General features: G+C 31.7%; 1 protein-coding gene across 2 annotated transcripts in view; it reads right to left on the bottom strand.

The window, feature by feature from the left end:
* The window catches only part of Diaph3 (diaphanous related formin 3), a 481,958-nt gene that overhangs the window by 149,587 nt on the left and 318,612 nt on the right, over positions 1–13,759 (bottom strand). For both annotated transcript variants that reach the window (XM_046466464.2, XM_058586107.1), the window contains one exon: positions 7,920–8,055. In XM_046466464.2, the coding sequence (XP_046322420.1) occupies positions 7,920–8,055 (136 nt within the window). The remainder of the gene's footprint in view (positions 1–7,919; positions 8,056–13,759) is intronic.

The raw sequence follows: 13,759 nt of genomic DNA, 5'->3' as shown, positions 1-13,759 counted from the left end.
AGTTGCAAAGAAAGAAGATGCCACTGTGATCGAGTCTGCCATTACATAAACAATATTATCAAAGTTTTAGAGTTCTCCATATTGTGATAAAATCAAAATAATTGACTGATATGTTTTTTTGCCTGATAATATATCAGGTTAAATCTGTGTTTGATAATAGAAAGCTATGAATAAGTGATGTTAATATAAATATTTCTTTGATAAAATTCTGAGAAGTAATCCATGCTACACCATAAACATTTAAGATGTCGTGCACCAAATGAAGTTGATCATAATGGGCACTTTATCTTTTATTTCAAAACAAAAACAAAACAAAACCAGAGTCCACTTTTGACTTGGCATACAGTTATTATACAACATTTACAAGACAAGCAACGAAAAGACCATTTTGAAATGAGCAGTAAACAAAGGAATATAAAAATGTGCCAGAAAGATGTTTAACAAATAACTGCCCCTGCAGCTGTGTTACTCTTTGTTAAAGAGGAAAAAGAAAGTCACTATTTCAAGATATGTTGTGCTGAAGAAGCCTGCTACACAAGGAAGATATATATGTTACTGTACACAAAGGTTGGACTCTAAGTTTCGTTTTTTTTTTTTATTTTTAGTTGTTGATAGACCTTCATTTTATTCATTTATTTATATGTGGTGCTGAGAATTGAACCAAGTGCCTCACACATGCGAGGCAAGAGCTCTACCACTGAACCACAACCCAAGATTTATGCACATAAATGATAGTTTATATAGCTATTAAACCCTTGCAAAAACTTTCTTGTAGACTATGACTTCAAAGTCTTAACAACATCCAAAGGGAAAACTTGTGACATGGTAGAGTTGGAGGAGATGAACAGGGTGTATCAGGATACCTGTTCTTAACTGTGTTGTTTGCTAAACTTACTATACTGCAAATGATCTGGTTCCTTTACTTCTTTTCCTGGTCAGACATTAAAAGCACTGGAGACATTTCCATATCCTCAGAACTGCTGAGGCCTGGTAACTCTGTTAGACCCACAAATGCTGATACCATTGAAGAAATTCTCCCAAAAGTGGGGAGGCATGTTTTTGATGTTATCCTTCTAGTCAGTTGGAGGCATAAAGACAAACACATCTTTGTACAATCAGAAGAATCAAATTGAATTTGAACTGGAGTAGGGAAGAATCCTTAATTTCGGCAATCTCTTAAAACCTCCAAACACAAAGGGAGAGACCACCTGGCTTAAAGCCACTTCTTATGGTACAAAAGAGACAGTTGAACCTCTCACCCAAGATTTCCAGGGAAAAGATAGTTTGCAACCTCCTTACACAAGTACGGTCTAGTGTCAATTACTAGTTACTAATAATTTCTTGGCTCCTTTATGTTGCACTACAGTTAAATCATCAGTGGTAATGTAATAAGAGCATGATAGATAAAAAGTTGACCTTTAAGGGCTGTGGATGTAGTTCAGTGGTGCAGTGCTTAACCTATCATCTTGTGAGGCATTGGGTTCAATCCTCAGCACCACATAAAAATAAACAGAATAAAGGTATTGTGTCTATCTACAACTTAAAAACAAAAAAAAATGACCTTTAGTCAGAAGAGTTTAGTCCTACAATACTGATTGCTAACTCCCTGATTATGTGCAAGGAAGTTAAATGTTTTGATAAAAAGTCTCATTAAGTTTGTTATAAGCATTATGTACAATAATAAATATATAGAGAGGCTGGCAAATAACATGTGATTGATAGATGTTAGTAATAGTTATTATCATCATTATTACTATTATTATTATTGCTGAATTATAAAAGATGGAGGAAAGAAAAGAGAAATACATCCAAGCCAATGCAATTTAATTTGTTCGACCCTACTACAAAAAGAAAATATTAAAACCATTGCCCTATTTATATGCATCAATTGCCAATAACACTAGAAAATTGAAAGCACTACTGCACCAAACTAGAATATGTGCAATTATGGGAAATAATGTAAGTTTTATGATATCTGTAGAGGACAGGGTAATTGTCAAGGCCTTTATGAAAGCAAGTACACACATTAATTGTGTATCTGTTGAGATTGGCAGAGACATTCCCAAGTAGTATTTATGTAATATGCATTTCCTCTCAAATGGATGCCTAATTGCTTAGTTATTCTAAATTGCAGAATGGAAAACAAAGGAGCAGTTTTGGCCATGTGGGTAAACAACGGATTTCTAAAAGCTAATTATCTCTTTATTTAATAGACTGAAGTTGCACAAAATGAGACATTTAAGTCTAATAAATAATAGACAAATTGTAACCTAAAGACTAAAATATAGGAGCTGCTCGTATAGTTTTTATTGCTCCATTAAATAAGCTCTTATTTACTTCCCCCACAAAACATAATTACACAACACTGAGTCCATTTCAAGGCCATTCTGATATGCTATTTAAAAATTATGTGAATCAACTTACATACTCAGGAAGTCTTAAAGCATAATAGATGAATTCTATTATCAAACGCCCTGTTTGCTTCCATGATTAAGAAACAGAAATGGAGTTTGGAAAAAAGTGTATATAATCACATTATTCTCATTTGTCTTTATAAAAATGTTTATACATAAGGATAGTTGAATACATCAAATAAATAAAAAAAATAAATACTAGCATCTTTGCTTACTAGTATCTAGTTTGATGCTTTAGATATTTTCACAGATAAAATAACTCAAATTTAAATATCAACTTCAGACAATTTATTCAAAATTTATGTTCTGATTTACAAAATGTAATTGCTTATTCAATGTAATAAATACCAAATTATTCAACAGAAATAACCCAAACTGTATGTATTTAAAAGAACTCCAGGATTGCTATTTTTCTTTTGTCATTTTTTAAAATCTTTTTTTGTATTGCTGAGGTTTGAACCCTGGGAGCCTTTGCACATGATAGGCAAGTACTTTGCCACTGGGCTACCCCCACTAGCCTCAAGATCATTGTTTTAAAAGAAAAATAAAATAAAATAAAATTTAAAAAGACTTTTTTAACACTACAAAACGATATAAGATGCTGTGTTATTTCAGTTTTACTGCTCAAAAGGATTTTTAATGCTTTATTTTTCTTTTGGGGGAAAATTTAGCTCACTACTTGATCTTTATTTACATTCTATTAACAAAAATCACATTCTGAGATGATGGTGATAACAAAAAATAGTTGCCCATTCTCTTGACAAAAGCAAGTGATGATTTATGAAGGATAAGAAAGAGCAGGGATTTAATTTATGCTACTAACTCAGGAAGAGATACAAGAATTTGTAAATATGTGATAAAAATTTAGCTTTAATTTGCATAAGGAAAATACTAAACTCATGAAAATATATAGAAGGAAACTCCCTGTGGGTTTATGGCAGAGTTATATAGGATTTTTCTCTTCCTATCATTCAGGTATATCCTATATACAAAAATAATATAAAGCACAAAGTTCCTGGTAACAAAACACTGGTGTATATTCAGTAATTTGCCCTTCTACATTTTTTTTTTTAATATTGGGAAAGCCAAGCTGAAGATTTCTACAAATAATTGAGCATTACTTTGTCCTGTACTAAAACACAACCCCTACAAAGAAAAATTACATAGTGAATTTTCAGCTTATCTCCCAATAAGATATTTTAAAAGCACACTACACCAGCAACGGTATTACAGCATATAAGCCTGAACCTGCTTACCCAAAAATAAATACACTGGTTATGAATCCTGTCAATTTCTGAGGATTCTTATTAACCAGTATTTTGAATTAGGAAGTTTGGTATATTTTACTATTTTCTTAGTACTACTAAGACCAAATTTTGTCACTACACCAATCCTGCCAATCTCCATCATTATCCTGCCTTATTATACTTCACATAAATTATTTTCCCAAATTATATATTTAGTTGTCTGACTCCTTCAATTTTAGCCTTCATTACAGCAAGGGCCTTACTTATTTACTTATCACTAAAATTCTGACATTTATAAAAAATAATTTTTTGATGAATAAAAGAAACAACAAAAAGTGATGTAGGTATTAAATTTCTTTCCTGTACCAATAAAGTCATAGAACACATAACTTGTATTTCTATTAGAAACTATTGTGTCTTTATTTGAGGATGCTTGTCAAATCTCAGGACAAGTGTAAAACTCAAGGTACAATTAAAAATGAAAAAACTGATATTCTACATCAAGGCTTTTTCAGAAACTAAGTGCTAATAAGACATACTACTTTATTAAGTTCTATTTCAAAGACCTTCAACTACTTAAAAAAAATCGTGATTTGACAAAAAGTATTTCCTATGCATTACATAGAAAAAAAAATGTAAGTGCATATTTTTACTGAGATATGAACAATATATCCACAAATAACTAATATTTTTGACTCTTATATGATTTGGCTTTGGCAGCCACTTTAAGAGACTGAATACTTCTATTATATTATTGTATTATGTTTAAAGGAAAACTAAGAACCCATTTAGAGTAATCATCACTTATTGGTGTTGCAGAAGAGATTTCCTTTTCTTTAGAAAAATGTATAATATGTGATATATTGCTAGATAATCTAAAATCCCATAGTTTGCAAGAAAAAATTTTCAAATATTTTTAAAAGACAAACTATTTCAAAAGTAGCTCCCGAAATCACAGCTTTCAATTTCAGCATCTTGCTTCAAATGACTTTGATTACAAAAGAATAATCATATATAACACAGTATATGATATTTATTTTATAGGCATATTATTACTTAAGGATCTATTTTAATATTATTCATGTATATTAGTATTACCAGACTGTTCTCCAAAGAATATTATCTTGGGAAGTATCAAAAAAAAAAAAAAAAAAAAAAAAGGAACAAAAGTACTCAGGATAGTAAAGAATTTGAGAAACTCCGAGTGAGAATTTTTCAATAATTTAAGTCCTATCTATGATAATTTGCAGACCACATTTGTGAAGAGATAGTACAGAAAAAGCTTTATAAAATAATTCCACAGGTCCAATACAATGAGCTCTATGATAAACAAAAGATGCAATGGAATCTTTCTTTGCTATTTTAAAAATTATAAATATTCAAATTTATTTTAAAAATTGAGGATGGAAGATAACAGCAACATAAAGTTATTTATCTCAAAGCAAAATAAAACAAATATTAACCATAATTATTGGTTAAATATTATAAGTTTGATAAAATTCAGACACATAAACTTGGATGCTATAATCTACATATCAAATACATGAATGATTAAGGAAGAATTAAAAATAAGTTGAGCATAGTCATATTATGAATAATGGATACTAGAAAAAAATTAAAGTAGGTATGATATTGCTGAAAACACTACTTTCTAAGCATAAAGGTAACGGGGAAAAAATGACCTAGGCAAAAACTACAAGAAAACATTATAGAACAAAAATAAAACACTTACCTATATGTCAAGATATAATAATAAAAAGCTTAATTTGGTAAAGGTATTTAAGGGAAGGAATGATGTATAATGAGCTAATCTGTAACTCAAGTGAAAAGAACTATGACAGCACAAATTACAAACAAGGAAATAAAAATGAATTGTAAGTACTTAAAAAGGTCCTAAGACATTAGTACTCGAGTAAATGCGAATTCATATAAAATAACAGGACTTTTAATCTTCTAAATCAGTAAAACTCTCAAAAAATGAGAATTCTCAACCAAGGCACAATTATAACCCAATGTTGAGAGCTATGGAAATTACAACATTTGTGGACATCAATTGGGTAACTTATATCCCAAATCTTAAAACATTTTTCCTTTTCTATTCTGTATCTTAATGAAGAGATATATTTTCTAATTATGTGTGCATAAACACATTGATCACAATAGAAAGCGAAAATGATTACTTCATGACTTTATTACTGAATTACCTAAATTAGATGGGGTATGACATATCAAATGGATTCAATTACATAGATATTAAAAAAAATACAGACTAAGAACAACACAAAACATTCAGAAAATTCAGCAAACTAACATAAGATACTAAGCTGCATGTTTACTAGGAACACAGTGAATTTAAAACTGAAAAATATACCAAAATGTTAACAAGTGATTCTTTGTGTAGGGAAATTAGGGATAGTGATCTTTTGATTCACTGTTTTGAGTGTTTTCAATAATGAAAAATATTATTTTAAATTGGAAATATAAAATAAACCTATTCTTTAATATGGAGCTTTCCTTCAAGAGAAAAAAATAAAATTTAAATATTATCAAGATTCCACTGGTAATTTCATTAAAATTTCAATTTTCCAAATCCACGTAATGGAGAAATCCAGAGAAGTATGACATAGGCCCTTAGGCAAAAATCCTAACAATGGAGCCAACTCGCCATCTAGTAATTCATGTAGAGGAATCTTAAACAACCCTGGAGCAAATGTTCAAATAATAGAATGTTCCATAACTTAGGCAGCAAGATAGTAATTCACAATTAATCCACAAGCATATTTTAAATATAAATACTAAATCCTTTTCATTTCCATTTTTATTAACACTTTTTAAGATATTTCTGAGAATATTCTCTTCATTTCAAATGTAAACAAGAACGTATGCTTAAATGATTTTTCTTTCTTAGAAGAAAAGTGCAATACATTAAGATGTTCAGTTTCCTTAATTAAACATAAAAATCTTCCTGTAAAAATGAAAGAAGGCAAAGCACATCTCTCTCTACCCCTGGGGAAACTTTAGGTGAATCTGCAGCCCTGAATTGTAATCTTTGGTGAATCTGCAGTGAAGCTGATGGATTTTAATTAACTCCTTCTGCAATCCTTAGTGGTATGGAGGTAAAAGGGCCAGAAATTTCAGGTATTAAAAATATAGCTACAATTTACTTAATGAATTATTTTGCTTCTAAATTAGTAGTATCGTTTAGCTTTGAAAATATATAGATGTTTCTGTAATGCTGAAAAAAAATAAAAGTATTTTTTCCAAAAACTTTCTATTAAAAAAGATTGAAATTTTATAAAAGTATTAAAAATAGTATAGTGAACATATCTTTCCTATAAGTACCCGTTACCAAACTTTAGCAATAGTTATTTAGAACCAATCTGTTTCGTCTATGAGATCACCTACTTCCCAGTCCCTACAGACTATTTTGATTTAAATCCCAGACATTCTGTCTTTTTGCCTGTGAAATTTCAGTATGAGTTTCTAAAAGATACTCTGGAACATATTGATAACAATATTATTACATATACAAGACAAAAAAAAATCAAAATTTTCTGACCACTATGTTCAACAGTTATCTGATGGGACTGGGGTATAAATAAGTTCCACATACTACAAATGGATGCTGTCTATGCCTCTTAAAGTCTCTTGGATTTTTGTTTGTTTGTTTGGTTTGGGTGCTGTTGGTTGAATTCAGAGCCTCTGGAACGTAAGGCAAAAGCTCTATCACTAAGCTGCCCTCCTAACCCATACTTTTAATGTTTTAATCCATTACTTTTTTCCCTTTCATGGAATATTTTGTTAAAGAAAACCAGGTAACATGTCCTGTAGAATTTCAGAGCCAGTTTCCAAGATTATAAAGCTACTTATTGACAAACATCATTACAGATTGGTTTCTGGAGTAATAGTGAAAAAAAATGAGACTAGGCTAGAAGACTAAATCACAAATGTGCAACATTAAGACATAGCACTTATTAGCAAAGTCAAGGTAGAAAAACCCATAAGAAAACAATTGCTCTAACATTTAACTACAGAAACAGGTAGTCAAATTTTAGTTTTTCACCAAACACATTAAAATGCTAATAAAGTAACCCATTTAAATGTGTGTGTGTGTGTGTGTGTGTTGGGGAGGGTACTGAGAATCAAACCTAGGGCCTTTGCATTCTAGCAAGTATTCTTCCTCTGACTTACATCCCCAGTCCAAACCATATACATCTTAAGGGTACATAACTTGAATAGCAAATTTGATAGTACTCACCAGTCTTCATTTCTAGTAAGCGCTTTTTCTTTTGCTGGCGTTCAAGTCTTTCTTTCTCTGCTAATTCTTTAGCTATTCTGGCACGTTTTTCTTTTTCCTCTGCTTCTCTTTTTCTGATGTTCTCCTTTATTGCTTGCTATTACAAATAAATTTCAAAAAATGATCAATTTTAACCAATGATTCTAAAGAAAATGGAAAATTACCAATCTGAAATTATATGCAAGGTAGAACCATGACTGAATATCATTTAAATGGTTAGTTCTTATATTAGTAACAGTCTTTTAAAAGGTATGCACATATACCTGTGTTAAATATATTTTATGCCTATAAATACACCATAATGTTTAAAACACCTGCATCTAAGTGGAATTAACTAACTAAAAGGGAGAAGAGAGACAGAAACTAAAAATAAGAACATTTAATTCACAAATCAAATGAGCTTTCTAACATATTTTAAAAAGTGTCTTGCAACTGTATTTGTATCTTCCATACCTTCGCTGCTTTAAGTAAGTTATTAATATAAGGAAAATGGTTAAGGAAATGATAGGAAAGATCTGATATCTATGGCTACTTTATATTATGATCAATAATTTTTCAATTTTCTCATAAGGGGAGAAGTATTAAAAAGATAACTAAATAAATATTTGGTGTTTCAGAAAGAGGTACTCTTGATGAAAGCCAATAACAACATGCTAATTAAAATAAGTTCTCAATCAATATGTGATTAGTTACTGAACTTCTTATTTCTAAATTTTATACAAGAAATTCATTTCATGTGGCATCAGCAGGAATCAGCAGGTAAAGATGGATTTTTGTTAAGTGCTAGTAAACAGCATGGCATCTTATTACATATCTTATAGAGATGCCATTTATTTAAGTGCCAATGAAACAAAACAGGCTATCACATTAGTTTACTACCAGTGGTATTAAAAAGTGCTAATTATACTCTAAGTCGATGGCTTATATTATATTTGGGGATACTTTATTTTCATTGTGCATTCTTTCTTCATTTTATAGTTGCAGATAGACCTATACCTTTATTTTATTTATTTATTTATTTTTATGTGGTGTGGAGGATCAAACCCAGTATCTCTCACGTGCTAGGCAAGTGCTTTGCCATTGAACCACAATCCCAGCTCCTATTGTGCATTCTTTTTTAACCAAGATAGTGTAAGTTCTTCATTAGAAATCATAAAATGAAGACAGATATTATTGATCAAAACAATGAAAGGGAAAGAAAACATACCCACTCATTCATTCAGTACATAGGCACTAAGACCAAATGATACTGTTCTTCCAAGGCGGGGAGTGGGACCAGGAGAGTTGGTTTATATTTGGTGTGACAGAGCAGAAAACAGACAATAAACAGCAAAAATTTGATGTATATTTAAAAAGAAGTGATGTGATGAAATGCTGGAGATTTACATTAGGTGGTCAGATAAGGCCTCACTTTCTCTGTTGTTTCAAATGTCATGGAGCTAATTATGTGAGGATCTGGGGGAAGAACCAATCAGGTAGAAGGAAGTGTTAATGTCAAGGTTGTTTGGAGGTTGAAGAGAGAAAAAGAAGGAAAGTATATTGGTAATGAGTTCATGGAGGTAAGCCGAGGCCTGATGAGTTAAGATCTTCTAGGACAAAATAGGGGAGATGGATTTTTTTTCAAGGGTACCAGAGAACAATTGGAGATTTTTAAGCAGGAAAATGTAAGATTAGTACTCAAAGATAAAAACACTAATCAAGCACCTTCATTCCAAACCACCTTTTCAAAAGTTACTTGGCCCTCTTTACATTGCCCTGTTGTAATATGGGCTCAAGAACCTACAAAATTGTTCTCTCTTGCTACTGCTATTGCTGCAAGTAGAATAATCTATTCTTCAACTCTGACCATAGTGTTGCATTTTTTTGCCAACATCCATGAAAATGTGGCAGCTTAACTTGTTAGCTTGCCAGTAGGTAAACTCTTTACAGTTCTTGACATATATTACTATTATTAAGCTATAAAATACCAGTTGTAGTACTAGATGCTTTCATATGCAATCACTACAAAGCTCAAATTTGACTACATATCATTCATTCTGGCACAGAATGCTAAGTACTTGCTCACTGCAATGAAAGTAATAAAAGGCAGAAAGATTTGAAAACTTGCTACAGTCTATGTTTTCTACCATGTTGCCTTATATTACAGTCACATATGTTAATAGCTATGACAATGTCAGTTATAAAGTCAATATATTCTATGAAAGTAGGGGAAGGCATCATGAAAGAAAATAAACATGGGTTCAAAAATGAGTGTGTGTATGTTAATCAAAAAAAGCTCTTTTGTGTCCCATGTGGGTATGTATAACGGCTAGGAAGAATGTATTGTGATGAAGAAACAGGTAAGCAAATATTCAGTAATCAAAACTATTTCTTGCCTAAAGAAAATGAATAAAAACAACCATCAAAAGTTAAGTAATATATCACGCAGCTTATTTATGAAACTTATTATCATATAAAATTTGCTGATGTAAATTTTCTACTTTAATAGATGGATATATTTCAAAGTGAATATTTAATATAAACATCTATTATCAGAAATAATTGCCACACCCTTTTAGAATTCTACTGGGTTATAACAAGTCAAAATTACTTTGCAAGATCTATAAAAACAATGTTTACATTTAGAAATAAGGTCTGAGGAAGTTCCTAAAGCTATTTTCTTTTAGGGAAAATGCACTATTGATTTTCACTTAAAATTCTGCCTCATTTAAAACTTATCTTATTCTGACACTATATTAGGAAAAGAATTTTTAGGTGGAAAATGCCAACAGCATAGAAAAAGGTATTTAGTCTGCAACTAATATCCAGTTGAAACAGTAATTTGGAATTTTCTTTTATGCCAAACATAAAGAAGTAAAATAGCCCAAAATAGAAAAACCAAATGACACTATTTTAGGTACAATGGCTAAACCAGTAATTTGAAATTTTCCTTTAAGCCAAATATTAAGCAAAACTAAGCCAAACATTTAACAAAAATAATCTAAAACAGAAAAAGTAAATATTTATAACATTACAACTGCTTCTTAGTTATTTCACTCACAAATTCAAAACCAGGAAGGAAAATAAAGGTGAGCTGGACATAATGAATGATAATTGGCTATAAGACACTGTCCCTCCACCCCACAACAAATCAATTGAAAATATATATACTCACACTGAACCCACTGATCACTTTTAATTTTTATTTATTCTTTTGGTTATATATGACAGTAGGATCTATTTTTATATATTTATATAGGCTTGGAATATATCTTAATCTAATTAGGATCCCAGTCTTCTGGATGTACATGATGGGAAGATTCATTGTGGTGCATTCATATATGTACATAGGAAAGTCAAGTCAGATTCATTCCACTGTCTTTCATTTTGCTTTTTGGTACTGGGGATTGAATTCAGGGGTACTCAACCACTGAGCCACATCCCCAACCCTATTTTGTATTTTATTTAGAGCAGGGTCTCAATAAGTTGCTTAGCGTCTTGAAGTTCCTGAGGCTGGCTTTGAATTTGCGATTCTCCTGTCTCAGCCTCCCAAGACCCTGGGATTACATGTATGTGCCACTGCTCCTGGCTGTCTTTCCTTTTTCTATCATCCCTCCATTCCTTTCATTTCTGTTTGTCTAATTCACTGAACTTCTATTCTTCATCATCCCCCTCCTTGATGTGGGTGAATCCATACCTCAGAGAGAACACTGGACCTTTGTTTTTTGGTGACTGGCTTATTTCACTTAGCCTGATAGTCTCCAGATCCATTCATTTACCAGCGGATGTCATAAAGTCATTTTGTTCATGGCTGAGTAATATTTCTTTATCCATTCATTTGTTGACGGGCATCTAGACTGGTTCCATAGCTTAGCTTCTGTGAATTGTGCTGCTATTAACAGTGATATGGCTATCTCATTTTAACTCCATTGGGTATTTACCAAGGAGTGGGATAACTGGGTCAAAAGGTGGTTCCATTCCTAGTTTTGTGGAATCTCCATACTGTTTCAAGAGTGGTTGCACCAATTTACATTCCCACCAATAAGGTATGAGTGTACCTGTCCCCATATCCTTGCCAAATTTGTTATTTTGTTTTAAATGTTGAAAAAAAGCATATGTTTAGAATTAGACATCTGGACTCTGTAGATGATTTCAATTTTGTTGGCAAAGTCCAAAGCATCACAATCGAGAGCCTTCTCTCAATCAGGCCTCATTAGGGTGTTAACCTTTCTCATATCAATGTCATAGAACTACATTACAGCTTCTTTGATCTGGTGTTTGTTGGCCTTGACATCCACAATGAACACAAGTGTTTGTTGTCTTCAATCTTCCCAATGGCTGACCTAGTGGTTGGGGGAACTTGATGATGGCATAGTGCTCAAGTTTCTGAGGGTGCTCTTCCAAGAAATTTGGGGTGCCTCTAGAGCTGCAATGTCTTGGGTCTACCAAAAGGTAGGTGACATGCAGATCTTCTTCTGTTTATAGTTGTGGACTCCCTTCAACACTCCCTTCTTTGGGAGGGGCAGGAGATTCATTCTTAGCTTTAAGTGCAATGTGGGTGAAAAAAATGTCAACATTTACAGCTACTTGTATTCTTGATAACTGCAATTCTGGTTGGAGGAACGGGGAAATCTCAGTGTAGTTTTAATTTCCATTTCTCTAACTACTAGAGATTTTGAATATTTTTTCAAATATTTGTTGGCTGTTCATATTTTCTTCTTTTGAGAAGTGTCTGTTTAGTTCTTTTGCCCATTTGTAGAATGGGTTATTTGTTTTGGTTAAGTTTTTTTAGTTCTTTGTATGTTCCTGGAAATTAATACCTTATTTGAGGTATTGATGGCAAAGATTTTCTCCCTTTCAGTAGGCCCTCTCTTCATGCTTTTGATTATTCCTTTGTTGTGAAGAAGGTTTTTGTTTGACACAATCCCATTATTGATTTTTAAATTTTACTTCTTGTGCTTTAGGAGACCTGGTTTTCTCTTTACTCAATTGAAAAAAAAAAAAAAAAAGGTTGTACTTGCACTGGCACACTATTTTCAGCTATACATTAGTATAGTATTGAGTATAATTTCTTGAAGCTTTTTCTATTCTAAAAATACATACATGTAAAATCATGGTGGAATTCCTTGAAAACAATTGTTTAAAATGTGGATCATGGTGGAAATAGATTGAAAGCCACTGCTAAGATAGGAATCGAATTTATGAATGACATGACTTCATCATACTAGATACTACTAAATTGTTTTCAGAGTAGTTATGTCAATGTATACTGAGACTCTCTCTATATAATCACAATCTACACACTCACCAAATCTGTCATGACAAGTCTTCTTAATTTCTTCCATTTTGCTGGTATATTTGATATCACATTCTGCTTTTAATCTGTATTTCTGTTACCAGTTAGTTCAAGCAGCTTCTCATATGTCTGGAAACAAACATTGGTATTCCCTATTCTATAAAATGCCTATTCATATGTTTCACCTACTTTCTTTTGGGTTATCTCTTTCTTAATGATTTGTCCTTCTCTAAACAATGTGGATACAAATGTTACCATTATAAACAGAATGCTGAAATTTAAATGTCCTGTACTTTATCCTTCAATAAACAGAAATTCCTAAAACTAGTCAAAAATCTCTTTTCCTTTATTTCTGATCCTTTTTATATCCTTCTACACTTTAAATGAATCATATTTTCTCTAGACGTTTTAATGTTGCTCTTCACATTTAAGTGCCTACTTTATCTTGAAATCAATGTTTTTGAATGGTATGGAGTAGAGACCCAAATATTTTAGAAAAATCAAAAGAAATCATTAAAAATTAGTT

The sequence above is a fragment of the Marmota monax genome, unplaced genomic scaffold, assembly GCF_021218885.2.
Source record: "Marmota monax isolate L192 unplaced genomic scaffold, Marmota_monax_Labrador192_F-V1.1 WCK01_AAM20220418_F8-fsc00049, whole genome shotgun sequence".
Taxonomy (NCBI): domain Eukaryota; kingdom Metazoa; phylum Chordata; class Mammalia; order Rodentia; family Sciuridae; genus Marmota; species Marmota monax.
The sequence above is the reverse complement of the archived record's forward strand: the minus strand, read 5'-3'. Positions and strand labels throughout refer to the sequence as shown.